Source organism: Chamaea fasciata, unplaced genomic scaffold (genome assembly GCF_029207755.1).
Source record: "Chamaea fasciata isolate MVZ Bird 193981 ecotype frontalis unplaced genomic scaffold, bChaFas1.0.hap1 SCAF_16, whole genome shotgun sequence".
Taxonomy (NCBI): Eukaryota; Metazoa; Chordata; class Aves; order Passeriformes; family Sylviidae; genus Chamaea; species Chamaea fasciata.
This window is the reverse complement of record NW_027094101.1, coordinates 10,137,634-10,155,896: the sequence shown is the minus strand read 5'-3', so window position 1 is coordinate 10,155,896 and position 18,263 is coordinate 10,137,634. Positions and strand designations below refer to the sequence as shown.

Below are 18,263 nucleotides of genomic sequence, written 5' to 3'. Positions count from 1 at the left end.
GAGGTAATGAAGAAGGAAGGCAAAGCAGCAGGAATCTTTCTTTATCCACTCACTGAGGCCTGAAGTGCAGTTGTGCAGCTCTGAGGTGTTGGCATCCCTGAAATGTTTTGGAGGTGAGGCACCATTCCTGAAGGACTGGAAGCACAGGAGTTGCAGCTGGTGGGTGAGTTGTAAAGGAGCAGCCTTTGGTGGGATTTCTGCGTCACTGAAGCATCCGTGGTCACCAGATTTACAATTAAATCAACTTTAATACATGGAAAAAAGCTTACATTGTTAGGTGGGGTGAAAAATGAGGATAGGAGGCAAACTAAAAGTCATGCTGATGGCCAGGTGTGTGTGGTGTTCCCTAAATAAAATACTGAAGGTGAGTGGTGACTAGCACCTGACAGTGTTCTCTGAGTTATTTTTGAGCGTTTGAAACCCACTTCAGAATATTGATGCTTACCTTGGGTTGTGCTGGTTTCCTTTCAAAAATTAGCCTGAGGTCAAACAGGCAGGGGTGAGCTGGTGGTCCTGAAACACCTTGGAGTTGTATTTTTGGTGGTTTTTGTCTTGGTGAGCGTTAGAAAAGCAAACCTTTTTGAAGGGAATTTGTCATCTAATTGTGGATTCCTTGTTTTGGAGCAGAGCTGCTGATTCTTTCATTTTTCCTGGCAGCCAGTGCTGCCCATTGTGTGTGGAAAGCAGGATGTGCTGCCAGCCCAAGGTGCTGGGGTTACCTCACCAGCTGGGCTGGTTACTCCTGGTAACAAACATGCCTTTGTGTGAGGGAAAACCACCCAGCAGGGAAGGCTGGCTTTAGTTCTGTCTCCAGTTCGGGGTGGATGCCTCCCTGCTTCCACTGAAACCTCTCCAGGGTTGTGGGCTTGTCCCTGCCCTGCCATGGCATCACCTCTGCCAGGTCCCCACCCTCTGGGTGACTCAGGCCTTGGCTTTCCTCGGTGACATTTCAACTGAGTCACTTGTTCTGCTGGCAGTGGCTGAGGCTTTATGGCTCTTGTGTCAGCTTTCCTTCCAGGTCGGCCTTTCAGGAGTGTGGATTTCATGGAATCCTGGAATGCTTTGGGCTGGGAGGGATCTTAAAGCTCATCCAGAGCCACCCCTGCCATGGGCAGGGACACCTCCCACTGTCCCAGGTGCTGGTCACTGCCAGGGATCTAGGGGCAGCCACAGCTTCTCTGCCAGGGCCTGCCCACCCTCCCAGGGAGTAATTCCTGCCCAGTATCCCATCTATCCCTGCCCTCTGGCACTGGGAAGCCATTCCCCCTTGGCCCCTGTGAAAAGTCTCTTGCTGTGGTTCTGTAGCTTTGACCTGCCCTGGAGATCAGCCCTGCTCCAGTACTGATGCCCCAGAGATGGGTAGGACCAGGGGGCTCTCAGGTACTGTTTAGATGAAGCATTATTTGTTTTAAATCCCCAGTAGCAGGTTTAATAGACTCTCTCCATTCTGTACGTGGAAATGTAAATCCTTTCCCGATGGAAGATAAAACAGTTCTATCTCAGGAATTCCCATCTGCTGTTTCCAGATGTACAGAGAAGACTTCTGGCCTGGGAGTGTGAAGGAGGTGCGCAATGACCAAGCCAGGGGATGAGTTTTTAACCCGTGGGGTGGGAGCTGTTGTGCCCACCCTGCCTGGGCTGAGCCAGGCTCAGAGCTGCAGCAGAGCCCCGTGGCTGAGCTGGGCTTCAGGCTGGTCAGAAAGAAGGGGAAAAGTAAAGGGAATTAAAAGGAATTACACCATAAAACACTCTGGCAGGAGTTCAATTAGGGGCACATGGACTGCATTTTTAAAATGTCACAGCATGCCAAAGTATTGTGATTAACATGTCTAGAATGAAAAAATAGAGGCTTTCCCTGTAAAACCAATTGGCTTTTGCTTGGAGGGAGTTAAGGCCATGCCACCCCCAGGTGGGAAATGGCACCAGCATTTCTGTTCCATATCCTATTTCCTGCTCAGTATTAGCTGTCTTAAAAAGAAGATTTGCTTGAAGAAACAACAGTTTTGTTACAAATGACAGTTCCTCGGAGTCCTGGGATGGTGCAGGGCAGGGCTGGCTCTGCTCAGGGTTTGGCTGGAGCTGCCAGCTGTGCTCAGAGCCTGCCCTGCCCTTTGCTGCCTCTCCCACCCTGGAGCTGTGTCAGGGAGCCTGTCTGTCCAAAGGGCGAGCTGGGGGAGCTGCTTTGGCTCAGGAGCTGCTGTTTCTGTCAAATTATTCCAGTTCCTATATCCCAGCTGTGCCAGGGCTGCTATCCATGCAGGACAGGGGCAGTGCACACAGAGCTCTGCACAGCGGGCAGGACGTTGTGCTGACTGTGTGAAAGCACTGATTTCACAGAATTCAGTGGTTTTATCCCCTTTTGCCATTAAGAGGATTATTACAGCCACAACAAGTGCCTGTTCAGTTGTGTTTTTACAATCAAGTCTTTTCAAGTGCACTGCTGGCTTAAGACCTCAGTGCCAGTTGATTCATGTCAAGGTTCTTGTGGAGCAGCAGAGAAGCTCCAGTTCTCAGAGACTCCTCTCCCAGGGAAGCAGCTCCATCCTGCTGCAGTGGAGCAGTGCCAGGCTGGCAGATATTTGGGATTTGGGCAGCTGCAGATCCCTGTGCTGTTGCTGTGGTAGGTGGGGTGCCAGCCCTGCCAACATTCCCTGCCCTGCCAGCATCACCTCTGGGATTGTCACCTCTGTCCCAGGGCTGTGGGGAGGCTCTGGTCCCCATTTCCCTGTGGGTCCTGCCCTCCCAAGGCACAGGAACAGCTCCTGCAGGACCCTCCATGGTGAGGGGCTGGGCAGGCCGTGCTTTCCCCATCAGAGGCTTGGAGGGGCCTCATTTTGCAACCCGGGTTTAACTGTTTGGACTGAGTGGAGTTGAGCTCTGGGAATGTGAACAGCCCTGACTGCTGCAGCCTGGCCTTCAGAGGCTCGGCCGGGCTGGGCTCAGGGGGTCCCCTGGGGGAGGGAAGCTCCAGTGCAGGCTCTCCAGGCTGGTGGCCAGTGACCAGCCCTGCTGGCCTTGGGGAAGCCCTTGGGAACACTCTGCAGTGTTCTTGATTCCAGAAGGATTCCAGATCAGGAACTGGAATCCAGTTCTTGATTCCAGAAGGGTTTCTTCATTGCTTCAATCAGATGAGGTGCAGATAAGCCCTGACGAGGGCTGAGGACAGAAGTTTAGCAGTGAAAAAGGAAATCTGTTCTTTTTTTAGAAGTTTGCTGCTTCCCTGATTAGCTGGCAGAAGGAATTAGCATCCCTCGAAGCTGCAGTTGGATGTAAACTTAAAACTGGTCATACCTGTAATTCCAGGGGAGACAGAGGTTAATTCCAGAGGAGCCAGGTCCCTTTGATGGTTTGCTGCTTTCCCCTGTGCAGAGAGGAGCTGGGCTGTGCTGCTGTCACAGGGCTGTTTTCTCTTTCATGGTTGTAATCACTGAAAAACAACATTATTTAGTGGCTCTTTCTTGGCTTCCTTATTAAAGGTGGAATGTGGGCCTGCAGGAAGGGTGAGGTCTTCCCTCCGTGCACTTCCGAGCCTGACATCATCACCAGGAGCTGTTGTGACTCTGCCTGGCCACGCTCCTGCTGCCACCCAGCCTGGGGAGAGCATCCCAGGGAGCAGATCTGCACTGTCCTGCAGCTCCTGGAGAAGCCAGTTCAGTGTGCAAAGAGAGCTTAAGAAAAAGGAGAACAGTTATTTTGCACTTCACATAACGATCCATAGTGTGTGGGTAACCACAGTTAAACTGGGAACAAAGTTCTGCTAGCACAGTCCTGAGCCAGCACTGCTTTTCACTCCAGAAGGTAGAATGTCCCAGAAAAAGGAAGGGAAGGAGAGATCAAAATTTGTATTACTCTAAAGTTGTAGGGAAGCTCTGTTCCAATATTTGAGGGAGTTTGAATTAAAGCTGTGGCTACAGCAGAGTGGGTTTTGCAGGGATGAAATATATATCTATAAATAATAAGTATAAATAATTGCTCTCCAACAGGATGTGATTTCTGTCAGACAAAATATTTCTGTTTGGGTGGGAGAAGAGTTTATCAATCTTGTCTGTGTTTTCCTCACCAAATAAATATTCCAGTGCTGTCAGAGCATTTCAGCTGCTATTGTCTGAGTCTGGCTGAGGGCTCGGAGCTTTTACTTTATTCTGGCACTTAATTATTAAACACCTTGTGGTTCACAACTAGTTCAAGCAGATGATGTGCTGTAAAATGGAAGTCAAATAACTGCTTTAAGAACACCCACCCAGACCTGGAGGAATCCTGTCCTGGGAGGCTTTTGGCACGTTCAGCTGCCGGGGGCTGGTCAGGAACACGAGCTTTCCGTGCGTGCCCGGCTCTGCAGCGGGTTCTTTGACAGATTGCAGGGGCTGATAAAGTCTGGAGGAGCTCAGGGACTCTGGCAGCAGCAGGGGAAACTCTCTGAACAGGAAAAGAGTGTCCTGGAGTCCCTCCAAGGGCTCCGTGGTGTGGATGTGTAGTAAGGGTGAGCAGCACAGAGGGAGAGATCAGGTTGAGTTGAATTTATCTTTATTTTATTGGCCTGGCAAAGGGGGAATCAATCACTGTTAGAGCCAGAGTGCCAACAACAAACAAACCTGTGTCAGCATGAAACAGTTTAAAGTTTGTGTAAACTGGGATGACAAAAGGTGTGGAAGTATGTGTGTAAACACAGGAGTGTGTCTGTAGCTTTGGTCTGAAGTGAGTGGAAGCAGTCAGGGGTTTTCTACTGAAGGCAGACTTTCCTGGGAATACCATTAACTGCTCATGAGCTTTCCAAGTACCAAACCCTCTGTTTAGTATTAAGATGAGGTGATGGGAGGTTTCTGGTGAAGGTTTTGTGTGTGGGGAGTTAAGGGAAGCTCCAGGCTGCCATTCCCACTGCTCCTGAGGGGTAAAGCTCTGCAGTGCAAAGAGCTGATGGTGACTCTCCTCATGGTTTTATATTCCTTTATATTCCTTTATATTCCGGTGCAGTGGTTGCAGTTTGTTCTGGGTTATTCCATGTGCAGTTGGAAATGCCATTTGGAGCTTGGTACAGTGGATTTGTGCTGTGGGCTGGGCATTCCAGGGATGTCAGGGCTTCCCAAAATCCCTGTGCTGGGAGCCAGGGCTGCCTGTGCCACGCTGAACGTGCTGCTGTTTGCAGCAGGAGCAGCGATGGGGTTGTACCTTGGAACTGAGCAGGTTTTGTTGGGATTGTCAAGGCAATCTGTGACCCTGAAGATGCCAATTGTCTGACAGTGTCTTTTTTCCTCCCTCAGGGCTGAGAGGACAGAGGTACTCAGTGAGGACCTGTTGCAGGTATGGTGACATGCTTCATGTGGATTTGTTTTTAATGTTGTGATGTGTGAGCCTTCTGAGGTTTGTGGGGATAAACACTGCACATGTCCAGGGATGGAACCCTGGATATCTTTGACCTTCCAGCACATGAAAAAACATTTTGGGGTACATTTTGAGTAGGAAAACTCAGTTACTTCTGTTTCTGAGTCCAGTCACGTGGCTTGGTGCAGAGGAGGAGGAACCATTCTGACTTTTAATGAGATGAAGAGGCTGATAAGGCCATGAACCACCGGTGCTGACGTCTTGGCAGCCTGTCTGGGGAGGATGGAGAAAGCCTGGCTGGGCACAGCTGGGTTCTGTCCTCACTGCCCTCACCTGAACACACCAACGGGGCCTTAAGAGAAGTGGCACAGAAATCATTCCAACTGCTCACTAATAAAGTCTGTTACTGCCTGGAGTGAGTGTACAAATGCTTCTTGTTTGGCTGTGACGTCTGTTCTCAGATTTGTCACGCTGACATCGATTTGTTTGCAGACTTGTCATCTTTGTGCAGATTTATCATCTCATCAAACACGACTTTCCTGGTGGAATTTAAACTGCAGCTGTCACATTAACGAGGGTGACTGATTCCACGGAGCAGATCTGCCTGCAGACTTGTCCTACATCCTTGCCTTCCTCTGCTTTCTGTATGAAGGGTTTATAAAAAGAACACAGATTGGCGAGGGAAGTCAGGCTGGCTGCTCCTGGGACCTCCAGTGTGGTGTTATTTCTGATTAATTACAAATCAGCTCAGCCTGCTTGAGGTCAGGGCCTGCAGATGGAACAGGGGCGTCAGGCAGATGATGGAAGTGCTTCTGCCTCAGAGCTCTGCAGCTGCCTGGGTTCAAGTGGCAGCCTTCAAACATCAGTTCAGCACAAATACATGGAATTACAGAATCTCAGGCTGGTTTGGGTTAGAGGGGACCCTAAAGCCCACCCAGTGCCACCCCTGCCACGGCAGGGATGCCTCCCACTGTCCCAGGCTGCTCCCAGCCCTGTCCAGCCTGGCCTTGGGCACTGCCAGGGATGCAGGGGCAGCCACAGCTGCTCTGGGCACCTGTGCCAGTGTGATTGAAACATTCCACCCTGTTCTCAGGGGGTTGCTTTATTTAAACTAAAACTCCCTTGCCAGTGTGACAGTTGTGTTGTTAGTTTCTGAGGAGATGTGCAGCTCAGTGCCACAGAGGATGTCAAACACCTTGCTGGCCTGCGAGGGCCCATCTGCTTTCTTGCTTAGCTGCAGAATAGTAACAAGAAGTGAAAGCCAAAAGCTCTTGCTGCTCGTTGCCAAAAAAATTTTGCAAGCAAGGCTTTCCCAGGCCCCGAGCAGCCTGGCTACACCCAAGTGGAAGAATTTACTCACTTGTTTGTTTGTTCTTGGGGGCTTGTGCAGGGGCAGGAGGCTCTTATCTAACCCAAGACTTTGGAAACGTGGTGCTGCTCACTTCACAAACACGGTTCACAGTTGGGCTCGTTTATATTTAGCTCAGGCTTTGCCACAGGATTGTTACAGCTTTTTTTTATTCTGTTTTCTGAAGGGTTGTGCTCCATTTCGAGTGTCTGCTCAATGTGTTTCATCTGAAGACAAAGGCCATAATTCAGTTCTGGAAAGGCCTTTACAATAGCCCTGCTCTCTGGCAGATAATCAAGCAGTTGTGTGATGTTCTGTGCTCTGGGGCTGCCCTGAGGGGACAGACAGCCTGGCCTGTGGGTCACATTGTCACTTCAGAGGTGGCTTGAAGGAAATGAATGTCCTCTGTGGTTTTCTTGACATCTTTGCACTAGAAGGCAGATGAGAGAGGAGAGGGTGTGACTGTGGAGTTTTGGGGTCACATCCCTCCTGTCAGTCTCTGCCCTGGGCCTGCAGTTCAGGGTGCCTGGGAAGAGGCTGGGGAATGTGGGAGCCTTTCCAGGGAGCCTGAGCCACCAGCCAGGGCTGCCGTGGGCTTTGGGGTGTGCCAGGCTCTCACAGGTGCCTCAGGTTCAGGGTGTCACCCTGTCCCAGGTGGGGGAAAACCCTGTGCTCAGACTTAGCAGTTTTAACTTTGCCTGACCTTGCACAAATGAATTCTTTGGTAACAACAGGATGATTTACAATGTGCTGCTGGTGTTTCCTCCCTGGGAAATCTCAGGTGCCCAGAGCAGCTGTGGCTGCCCCCGGATCCCTGGAAGTGTCCCAGGCCAGGCCTGGAGCACCCTGAGATCATGGAAGGTGTCTCTGCCATGGATGGGCTTCAGGGTCCCTTCCAACCCAAACCATTCCAGAATTTCATTTGGAAGATGACACAAGAGAAGTGAATTATCTTAGCTGCAACAAAAGACCACAAACAATACCTGCTTGTTCTCTGATCTCCACATGGACTTTTTCCACCTGGACCTAAGTTTGAATTTGCTGCTCCATGCTCTGCAGATAAAAGGCAGAGCCTTGTGCTCTCAGAGCAATCTCATGGCAATTTCTCTGCAAACAGATTTTTACTGAGCTTTTTGAGCACTTCAGCTTGGGTTCCTATCGCCCTCCTGAAAATAGAATAATAGTGATTTTAGGGCTGTATGAAAAACTGGAATCTGCTCAGATTATTTCTGCGGATATTTTTTCCCCTTGCTTTTTAAATAGAACCCATTCCAAAGGGCCTCCTGTTATTCTTGGTGACTCATCAAAATGCAGATAAACAGCATTCTTTGGGTGCTGTGCACAGAGAGCTCAGTGCCATGAGCAGTCCTGTCCCACTGCTCATCCCTTTGTTTGTTTTTGGTGTTCTTTGAAATGAAATAGTCCAAATTCCTTGCTTAGAATCCCTTAAAAGAGCAGTTGATGGTATATATGTTTGTCCTATTCACAGGCTGGGTATGAAGCCATGTTTGAATTAGATCCTGATAAACAGAACTCTTGTTTGGGCTTGGACTGCTATTTTTTTAATTCCATATCCCATCTGAATCCCAATAGTCTCTTCCTGAAAGTTCTGTTTTGCTCAGCCTGTGGGAGCTCTGTCCTTGTGTTTGACAGTCAGGGAAGGACGTGCAGGAGGAGCCTGGAGTGCAGGTTTGTACAGAGGGAAGGAGCTGTCAGATGTGTCTTCAGCACCTGCTCTACAAGGTCACAGTGAAAATGAGGAGTTTTCCCACAGTTTTCTCCCTCAATGAGTGTCTCAGATACCTGGATGTGCCACTCACCTCATATGTCACCCTGATTCCCTTTTGCTGAGGTGCCAAGCAGGGCAACGTTTTTTCCCTTTCCCACTTTGCAGTGCCATGAGCTCTGACTGAATTCTGTGCCACTGAAGGAAAAACCAATTTCAATCTCCCCCCAAGCATTTTTTGCTGTCAGGCACTTCTGCTGAGCAGCTGCACTTCTTTGTGAGCTGGAGAATTTGAGAAATCTGCAAACCCGGAGCGCCGTGTGCTACGGGGGGAAGGTTTTCTGCTGAGGCCAGGGAAATAACTTCTGGTTTTTGTGTTGTTTTCTCTCCCTGCCCTGTCCCCCGGGGCTGAGCAGATTGAGAGGAGGCTGGACACGGTGAGGTCCGTGTGCCACCTGGCCCAGAAGAGGCTGATTGCCTGTCTGCAGGGCCAGCATGGCACTGACCCTGACAAGAGACACGTGAGTACAGCTCTGTGTGAGCACAGCTCTGTGTGTGAGCACAGCTCTGTGTGCCCTGCCTCCCACCCTGCTGCCCCTGCCAGGCCAGCCCTGCCCTCACTGCAGCCCAGGGAGCCAGGTTCTGCCAGAGCAGCTCACTCTGGCACTGGTGAAACACCAGGGAAACACCAGTGAGACCCTAGAGAAACCCCAGTGAAATTCCAGTGAGACCCCAGAGAAACACCAATGAGACCCTAGAGAAACCCCAGTGAAATTCCAGTGAAATTCCAGTGAAAGCCCAGTGAAAGCCCATCCCATCCCAGCACAGCCTGGGAACACCTGAGCAGTGCCAGGACACTTGTCCCTGCAATCTGCTGGGTGCTTGGAGCTCTCCTGACACCCAGCCAGTGGGGGGACAATCTGCAGCTCTGACCCAGCCCCTCACATCTGGGGCTGCCCTCGGGCACTGACACCTCCAGCTGGCTGGAAATGGTTTTCTGTACACACTTGATTTCTGCCCCTCCTTAGCAAAGCCCTGGGTGGGTTTTCTTAAAGCATCAAGACCAGAAATAATTCACATTGCCACTTTGTCCTTTTATTGAGTAACAGAGATCTGAGAGCAGGGGCACACAGGACCTCTGGACAGAGACATGACAGGCTGGTTGCTTAAATCTCAGCTTAAGGCTGTTTATCTCTCCTTGGCAGTAGCTGAGATACGCTTTGGGCCAGTCATTCCAGCTAAAACTGAGGAGAAAGTGCTTTTCAGAGTGTCTGAGAACAGGAGTTTTGGGCCTTGAAACTTTTTGTGACTTGGCATTTTCTTGGGGTCCAAGAGTGAGCTGTGTTTGTGTAATAGAAACCATATGGGAGAGGAGCAAAAGCTGAGAGGGGATGTGCTGGGGAATCTGGAAAGAGTGAGCAGCACTAAGCTAAGCACTGTTCCTTCTGTTCCATAGAAAAAACTTCCTCTAACAGCTCTGGCTCAAAATATGCAGGAAGGATCCATCCAGCTGAGTGATGAAACTCTGCTGGGGTAAGTGTTTGCCTCTTTTTCCTGCCTTGCTGTCTGACGTCTTATTGCCTGCAGGGCTCTAATTAGAGCCTCTGGGTGCACAAAGGCTGGTTTCAATCTAATAAAACTTAATATTTCTAGATTTTTTTTTTCTCTAATCCAAAGGGAGAAACAGTGAGTCAGCAGCTTTTCTGGAATGATTTGGAGACAAGTTTTAGGCTGAATTGCATTCCAGAGGATTCTGATTCTCTGCTATCATAAAAGCTTCTAAAAATGCTCTTTTTTCCTTGTGGGTTAGGAAAATTATCATCTCCATTTGAAGTCTAAAATGTTGTGTATTACACAAATAAACTGCATTTTTATTTTAAACTGTGTTCTGCAGGTTTGAATTGATGACTTAAAACAATGTCAATTTGCATTGATGGCTCCTAGTTCAAAGTAGCCCAAATTTATCTGTCCTGGCAAAGTGGTTATTTGCAGTTCACAGGAAAGTGGCTGAAACAAACGAACCCCCATGTGCTGAATTCCTGGAGCCAAGTGGGTTTTTTCATTGCTGGTGGGAATTCTTATGGAGACAGTGTAGAGTGACCTTAGAAACCTTTGAGAACATATTTCTGAGCCACTGCAGGAGATTTAAACCTGGATAAAAATCTTACAGAGTAGGAGTTTTCCTTGTAATAAGCATAAAATGAAGGTTAAGTCATGAGTTTGGAGCCTGAAACTGCTGGGGATGGGATTGCTGGGAATTAGGGTGTTAAGACCTTCACATTAAAGGGGCTTAGGAGAAAATGAAGCACTGCATTGAGCAATTTTTCCTGCATCTGGCGAGATGGAAGGATGGGCTTGGAAATAACTCCTGACTTCTGTGCCCTCAGGGCTGCTGTAATCACCTGGATGTCTAAAAGCCTCCAGAGTGTTGTCATGGTTCAGGAATTTAGAAGACAAAGGCTTAGCACCTGCCTAGCCCAGATTTCTCCAGGAGAAAACAGAGCAGTTGGGTTCAGGCCATGAAGGGATGCTTTGTTTTCTACAGCACAGAGCTTTCTAAAGCTCTGCTCTGCCTTGAATCCTTCCTCTTCAGTCACTGGTGACTTCCATGACACTTTCCTGTGATTCTTCCAGGAAAATGCTGGATACCTGTGGGGATGCAGAGAATAAACTGGCCATGGAGCTCTCCCAGCACGAAGTACAGATTGAGAGGGAAGTTATAGACCCACTGTGCCTGCTGACAGAGGTGAGCCAGCTCAGCCTGGGAGGAGAAACACCTCTGGACTGATGCATGAAAGTGGTTTATCTCAGTGCTGGTATTAAAAAACTGCTTTAAGGAGCCCTGTGTTAGCAGTGGAAAGTGGGTGTGAAACCCACAACATGCCATCTGTCACAATGCACAATTTAAAATTGAATGTGAGCCCCTAATTCTCATTTCAGACAGAGATCCCAAACATTCAGAAGCAGAGGAAGCAGCTTGCAAAGCTGGTGCTGGACTGGGATTCTGCAAGGGGAAGGTAGGAGAGCATTTCAGTGTCTGGGTGCTTTTCTGTCCCTGTGAACTCCCTGTTGGCATCTCATGGCACCTGCTCTGATCCACTGCCTGCTACTGAAATGCTGCTGTGAGCAGGCAATAGGTGAAAAAAGACAAACTTACATTTAAGTTACAGCAGAAAAGGAGCCATGACTGCTAGATCCAAACAGAATCAAGATTTTGGAGTTCTTGCATGCTGGTATATAATTGGAAAAATGTTGGAAACTCATCCTGTTTCCAGTTCATACAAGTGTTAAACTTAAAAAAGGAATCACTAAAGTTTTCAGCCTGAAGAGGGAACAGGAATCTCTGTGTGTGACCACACCAAGTGCTTTCACAGCCCCGTGTGGAACCATCTCCTTGGGAGGGTCCAGGGTCGTTCATCTTACCCCTGAATGCCTTTAAATGGTTTCACAGTGCCCTGAGAATTGGTGGAGCCATTTTCAGCATATCCTACACCCATGTTACAGACTGGGGCAGATTCCTGCTGATTTTTATAGTTGGATTATGTCAGCATGTCATGAATGGTGTGTTTAAAACCTTTTAGTTCTGTTGGAAAACCTCTGGAACTGTGGGGTTTGTTTCCTGTTGAAAGAAACCAATTCCAAGGGAGCCACAAATGCAGATTTGTGTTGAATATTGATCCTCACCAAATGAAACTCCTCTTCCCCAGATACAACCAAGCCCACAAGACTTCAGGAACAAATTTCCAAGTGCATCCTTCAAAAATAGAATCTCTTAAGGAAGAGATGGATGAAGCTGGAAATAAAGTGGAGCAGTGCAAGGTAAGGACAGGATGAGTGTCCCTTCCACACCTCCCATGGAATTGCCCAACTGTGCAGCTGCACATCATGTGTCTGTGACACTGTCTGTCCTGGGGGCATTTTCATGCCAGCTGATCTCTGGATTGCTTTAGTTCAATGAGGAACTCCATCCAGGGCGTTTCTAAGTTGGGAATTTGACATGATTTCCAGTTTCAGTCTGAGCCAGCTGTGTCCAGGCCATAAGTGAGCTTTCAGGGTGTCTGGGCGCTCCAAGCCATGGAGCAGCTGGGGCAGTAGGAGGCACCTGGAGGAAACTGAAGCTGGGCCAGCCCAGGACCTGTCACAGCTCTGAGCAGCTCACATTCATTTTCACTTCTCAACAGCAAATGCTCCATTGAGTACTGAGAACTGAAACCATTTTTATTAGTACTTTCCTCTGAGTGCTATAAATAACTGGACTGAATGGCAATGTGTTCTTGACTGAAGGGGGCAACTCTGGATAAACCCAAGTTAAGATTTTTAAACCAGGTGCATTACAGCTTCTTAGTTCAAACCTCCTGCAGGCAAAACAAACACAATAAACGTGTCTGTCTGTATGATTGGAGGTGAGTAAATGTGCTGGTTTGCATCTCTCCCCAAGGACCAGCTGGCTGCAGACATGTACAGCTTCGTGTCCAAGGAGGGGGAGTACGCCCGCTGCTTCGTCACGGTGAGTGTGGGCTCTGGGCTCTGCTGCAGCACAGCTGGGCACACACACTCAGTCCTCAGACGTGACATTTTGTGTGCTCAACCTTTGGTCTTGTCTTAATGTGCTCATCAGAAGCTAATGCTCTTTTTGTTTTTAAAATGTGGCTTCTGTTCTCAGTTATTAGAAGCACAAGCAGATTACCATAGAAAAGCATTAGCAGTCATAGAAAAGGTCCTACCCGAAATTCAAGCCCATCAAGGTAAAGTAACCTGTGCTCTGGCTGATGCTTCTCCTTGCCTGTGCCACCTCTGCACAATGTTCTCCTCCTCTATCTCGATTCTCTTGCATGCAGACTGATTTAATAAGGCCATTTTGATCTGCTTAACAATTTTACATTCCCAAGCATAATTCCATCTTCGTGTTCTCCAGAGTTCTCCAGCCATGTTTAACACACTAATAAAGTATTAATTAAGGATCTCTCTGATACCCAGGAGGGTAAAGGAAGGATTTTGCTATTTGCTCACCTGTTTTCCTTGTGCCCTTTTGCTGAGTCACACCTGGCTCTTCAGGCCAATGAAAGTGTCATTGTGATTTGGTTCTGGAGTGATTACAGATGATTATCAGGAAAACTCCATGGATTTTAAGGAGCTTGGTTTTTCTTTTTCCCCCCTCATTTTGTGCAGTCCTCGTTCCCAGTGTGCATTGCATGCTGGGAAATGGAGACTTTGGGTTCTTGTGCTGATTATCACCTGTTAAAAAAAGTGAATTGTGCAGCTTCATTTCTTCCCTAAGAAGAACTGGAACTGCTGCTAAGCTTCCACTGTCAGGGGACTCTCAGGTGTACCACTGGTGGTTTGGGATGAAGGTGAACTCTGTGTTTTGGAAACTACTCTCCAAAACATTGGCTGTGCTGTCCCTGAATCTTTGGAGAAACAGGTGAACAGAGTCTGAGGGAAAACAGAATCTGAGCTGAGGAAGGCTCAGGTATCTTCAGCTGATGAAGGCTGTAAAAGGTGAACCAATTCAATACATGAATCAGTAGGAGCACTGTGGTGTGGTCTGTCTACACTCAGGGTGGGAGAGGAGGGAATGCAGAGGTGATGCTGGTACAGCAGCAGAGCTCAGCAGGGCTGTGCAGAAGGTTCCTTGTGGATGTGGCTGCTTGAAATTTGTTGGTTTTGCATGGAGTGTTTGTAGAGAGCAGCCGAGCACCAAATGCTTCAGAGCAGACTGGCCTCCCTGGGAGGTGGCTGGGAGACATGGTGGCCAAGTGGCTGAATGAAGGGAATGTCTCACCTTGTGTTTCTAGCTGCAGTGTGAATTAAAATCCCACAAATGTTTGGGTTGGAAGGGACCCTAAGGCCCAGCCCTGCCATGGGCAGGGACACCTTCCATGATCTCAGGGTGCCCCAAGCCCTGTCCAGCCTGGCCTGGGACACTCCCAGGGATGGGAGCTGGGACTTTGAACAACTACTGAGGTTTCTTTTCCTAAGGTTTGCTGTAACTTGCAAAGGTTGGGAAATGTCATGTGCATCTCATGGCATATTAATGAGAGGGACTAAAACCTGACAGGGGACCTGATTGATGTGGTTTTGTGAAGAAAAGGGGTGAATTAAATCCTCTGCAGAAACACTTTGCCTTCAGAGCACTCTTTGAAGTCCTCTGAAGTTTTTGTCTTTCTTGGCCTCTTTTCCACATAAAAGAAATAACACATCTGTACTAACAATAACCTTTTACATCTGCATTTTTTTTCAGTTAAAATAGCAGAAATGGGTCAGAAGGTAAATTGTAGGAGAGGGGAAATTCACATTCAATTTGGAGAAATTTGTGCTAATTGGAGTTAAACAAGAGTTGAAGAATTAAATTGAGAATTTGAATGTTACAGTGCTGGGCTGTTACCATGGTAGTTCTGATGTGATACCCTGGGGCTGTTAACATCCATTGTAATTTGCTGATTTAAGGAATCAAATTTAAGGAGTATTTTTTTTTATTAACAGCTCAGATTTTATTCACCTTAAATACAGTTAAAACAAAAATCAGCCCAGGTCGTGCAGTCTGGACAAAATTTTCCTCACAGATTTTTGCAGACTGGAGCCAAATCAGCGTAACTGGAACGTGCAGCCTTGTGCTGGCACTTGTTGAGGTTTGTTGTTTATAATCCCAGTTATGCACAGGATTTGTATGTGATATTCCCTCCAGAAAGATGCAGAAGTATTTTTTTCTTGACCACCAGCAGCCTTATTTTCTCTTTGCTTATGACCCAAGGGACTTTACCAATCAAGGGCTGTAAAACTCCTGCTGTAGTCTGAACGTTTCTGTGCTGTACTAGAGGCTTTCCTCTCTTCTTGCCTGGGCTATAATTCAGGGGTTTGGTAGAAATCCTGCTCAGTGCTTTGATGCTCTCCAACTTAGACAAATGGACTGAAAAGCCAGCTTTTGGGACTCCCCTGGAAGAGCATCTCAAGCGCAGCGGGCGGGAAATCGCCGTTCCCATCGAAGCCTGTGTCATGATGCTCCTGGAAACAGGGATGAGAGAGGAGGTGGGTGACTCCAGATTGCAGGAATGGGGGGAAAAGGGCCCAGTGAAGCTCATTCTGTTTGTTAGCATGTTGCCTAACTAATTTTGTCAGTAAGTAGTTGGGACATGTTTTGCCACAGAATAAGCTCAGCAGTGTGTGAAGTATCTCGGGTGGATGCACATACAATGGAAATTAGGGGTGGGAAAGAACTGAGCCATGGTAAGGGGGCAGTGACAGGACACATGAAGGGCCAGCTGGGTCATGACTGTCAGGGGAAGGCACCAAAGCTGGAATGTTCTGAAAGAGGCTGTTGTTAAACTGGTGCTGTTCCATGCTTGTGCTAGTGTGTGGTTACCAATCAATACATTTTATTTCTGTGGTGCAGGGCTTGTTCAGAATTGCTGCTGGAGCCTCCAAGTTAAAAAAGCTGAAAGCTGCCCTGGACTGTTCCACTTCCCAGCTTGATGAGTTTTACTCAGATCCCCACGCTGTTGCAGGTATTGGGAGTGTTGTGAATCCAAACCAGGTGTAAATTGATACAGCACAACTTTGTGCTGTGCAGGTGTTGATCTCCACAGTAAAACTGGGAGAAGTGACAATCAGCTGAAGGTTCACTGCACAGTTTGACGCAGACAAGTGTAGGGTGCCCGTGCTGATCACACCTGATGTATTTGTGACAATGGTGTGTGAAATTCAGGTGATCAGAATGACCCACCTGTCACATCTCTCATGACAGGTGCGTTAACATGGTCAAGGTAGATGTGAGCTGTGTGTAGTAGACCTTCAATTCATCTTTATATTCCTGTGTCCTGAAGAGATGATTCAGAGTTTTACAGCATGTTTCTAATTGCACTAATTACTGACAGACCCTTTGTGTTAACATCTGAGCAGTTCCGCTGGGCAAGTGTCAGCTCTTGCCACTTCCCCTGGCAGCTGGAATTTATTGCCCAGATAAAACTGCAGATGTGAGGGCAGGATTTTCCCTGAAGCCTGGGTGCAGTGGCTGAGGAGTCGACCTGTCCCTGTCTGCATTGCAGGTGCCCTGAAATCCTATTTGCGGGAGCTGCCAGAGCCTCTCATGACCTACAGCCTGTACGAGGAGTGGACACAAGCTGCAAAGTAAGCATGCCAGAAACAGCTGTAGAGGAAGTAGTGCTGCGTATTTCTATTCAGTTTGATTCTTCATAGATGAATTCAAAAGAAACAACCAAGCTCACACACTTACTGTTTCACTAATGGCTATTTTGTGCAACAAATTATTTTAAATAATAAATATCTTAATACAGATTGCACAAAATGTGGTGAAATATCTACTTTATTTAACTATTAGGGCTGCTTCAGGCTGCTGGCTGCACAGTATTGATGCTCAAGCAGTTTTGTTGCAGGTGGAGATAATTCAAAAATCCGACAAGCTGGTTACTGAGTACAAAACATTTATTTGGCATAAATGGAAGTTTATACAATTAATTTCTGCCCTCAAAGTAAAATGTCATGGCATCCTTTTGTCCCTTCAGTATTCAGGACCAGGATAAGAAGCTCCAAGAGTTATGGAGGATTTGTAACAGATTACCTGAGCATTACCGTGTTAACTTCAGGTAGGTGTGAACATCTCTTAGCTCAGCTGCTGTGCCCCTCAAAGCCAATTAAACTCAACTCAAATCCAGGTTTGCTTTTCTTGGCCAAATTCACTGAGATTCTTAAAAATGCCTCTTATTTCATGCAGCAGTGGCCATGCATAGGTGGTGTCCTCAGATTAATTCTCTGTTGACTGTCAGGACATAGGGATGCACAGAGCCTTTCTATTTATGGCTCACACTCTGCTCTTTGCTGCAGTTTCCAGCCTTAGAAATCACCTGGATCTATCTTAAACATCACGTTTTTCCTTTTGGTTTTGCGTTTTGGAAATGAACCGGAACAAAACCAGCTCTGGTGATTCCTAGAAGCATGGAATTTCCATTACAGGACCTGAAACTAAACCTTTTTCTCTGGAAGTATAACATTCCTGTGGTTCTGTTTTGCTAAGATGGGAGCTGCTTTCTTTGCTACCCAGTTCAACTTTCATGATTCAGGAGCAGAAGCTTTGGGCAGCTGCCAAGCAAGGAGGCTGCTCATCTCATTTCCGTGTTGTTGGGAGCTCTCTTTACAAGTTCTTGGATTTTTATTTACTTGCTTTCAACAAGAAATGCTCGTGGTTCCTGCTTTTTAATTATTTCTTTCCTTTTTGAAGGTATTTAATCAAATTTTTAGCCAAGCTTGCCCAGAACAGTGATGTTAACAAAATGACACCGAGCAACATCGCCATAGTCTTGGGCCCCAACTTGTTGTGGGCAAAGAATGAAGGGTGAGTTCTTTTTAAAAAGCTACAAAGCAGAACTGGGTGAAGCTGCAGAATTGGCAGGTTTAAATCATTTAGTGTATTCACAGCAACAGACTGTTTACCTAAAAAATATTTCCAGTGTTCTTTCAGCCCATGCCTCCGGGTCCTTTGAGGCAGGAAGGTTTTTAGGGGTGTTTCCAAAAGCTGTCAATGTTCCTGAATAGTCTGGAGTCCAGCACAGTTGTTCTTTCTCTGGTACTGAGGAGTTGATCCATCATGCTTAGCCTGAGTTGTTATTTAGGTAGTCTGAATTGATTTTTATTTCTTTACTTTGATGGAACTGTGAATAAAGTGTCCTTCAAATCTGTCCTGCAGATCCCTTGCTGAAATGGCAGCAGCCACTTCAGTGCATGTGGTAGCAGTTATTGAGCCCATCATTCAGCATGCAGACTGGTTCTTCCCTGGAGGTGAGTTCCTGCCACAGCTCAGCAGTTTCACATTACCCTGCAGGTCACTCAGGGCAGTGCTGTGCAGGGAGGCTCCCCTTG

General features: G+C 47.5%; 1 protein-coding gene across 7 annotated transcripts in view; it reads left to right on the top strand.

The window, feature by feature from the left end:
• The window catches only part of ARHGAP17 (Rho GTPase activating protein 17), a 40,544-nt gene that overhangs the window by 12,176 nt on the left and 10,105 nt on the right, over nucleotides 1–18,263 (top strand). For all 7 annotated transcript variants that reach the window (XM_066198441.1, XM_066198440.1, XM_066198435.1 and 4 more), the window contains exons 2-15: nucleotides 5,259–5,298; nucleotides 8,810–8,914; nucleotides 9,850–9,926; nucleotides 11,028–11,139; nucleotides 11,334–11,410; nucleotides 12,101–12,212; nucleotides 12,832–12,900; nucleotides 13,057–13,138; nucleotides 15,292–15,419; nucleotides 15,784–15,895; nucleotides 16,436–16,517; nucleotides 16,913–16,993; nucleotides 17,626–17,739; nucleotides 18,091–18,182. In XM_066198441.1, coding sequence (XP_066054538.1) covers nucleotides 5,259–5,298; nucleotides 8,810–8,914; nucleotides 9,850–9,926; nucleotides 11,028–11,139; nucleotides 11,334–11,410; nucleotides 12,101–12,212; nucleotides 12,832–12,900; nucleotides 13,057–13,138; nucleotides 15,292–15,419; nucleotides 15,784–15,895; nucleotides 16,436–16,517; nucleotides 16,913–16,993; nucleotides 17,626–17,739; nucleotides 18,091–18,182 — 1,283 coding nt within the window. The remainder of the gene's footprint in view (nucleotides 1–5,258; nucleotides 5,299–8,809; nucleotides 8,915–9,849; nucleotides 9,927–11,027; nucleotides 11,140–11,333; nucleotides 11,411–12,100; nucleotides 12,213–12,831; nucleotides 12,901–13,056; nucleotides 13,139–15,291; nucleotides 15,420–15,783; nucleotides 15,896–16,435; nucleotides 16,518–16,912; nucleotides 16,994–17,625; nucleotides 17,740–18,090; nucleotides 18,183–18,263) is intronic.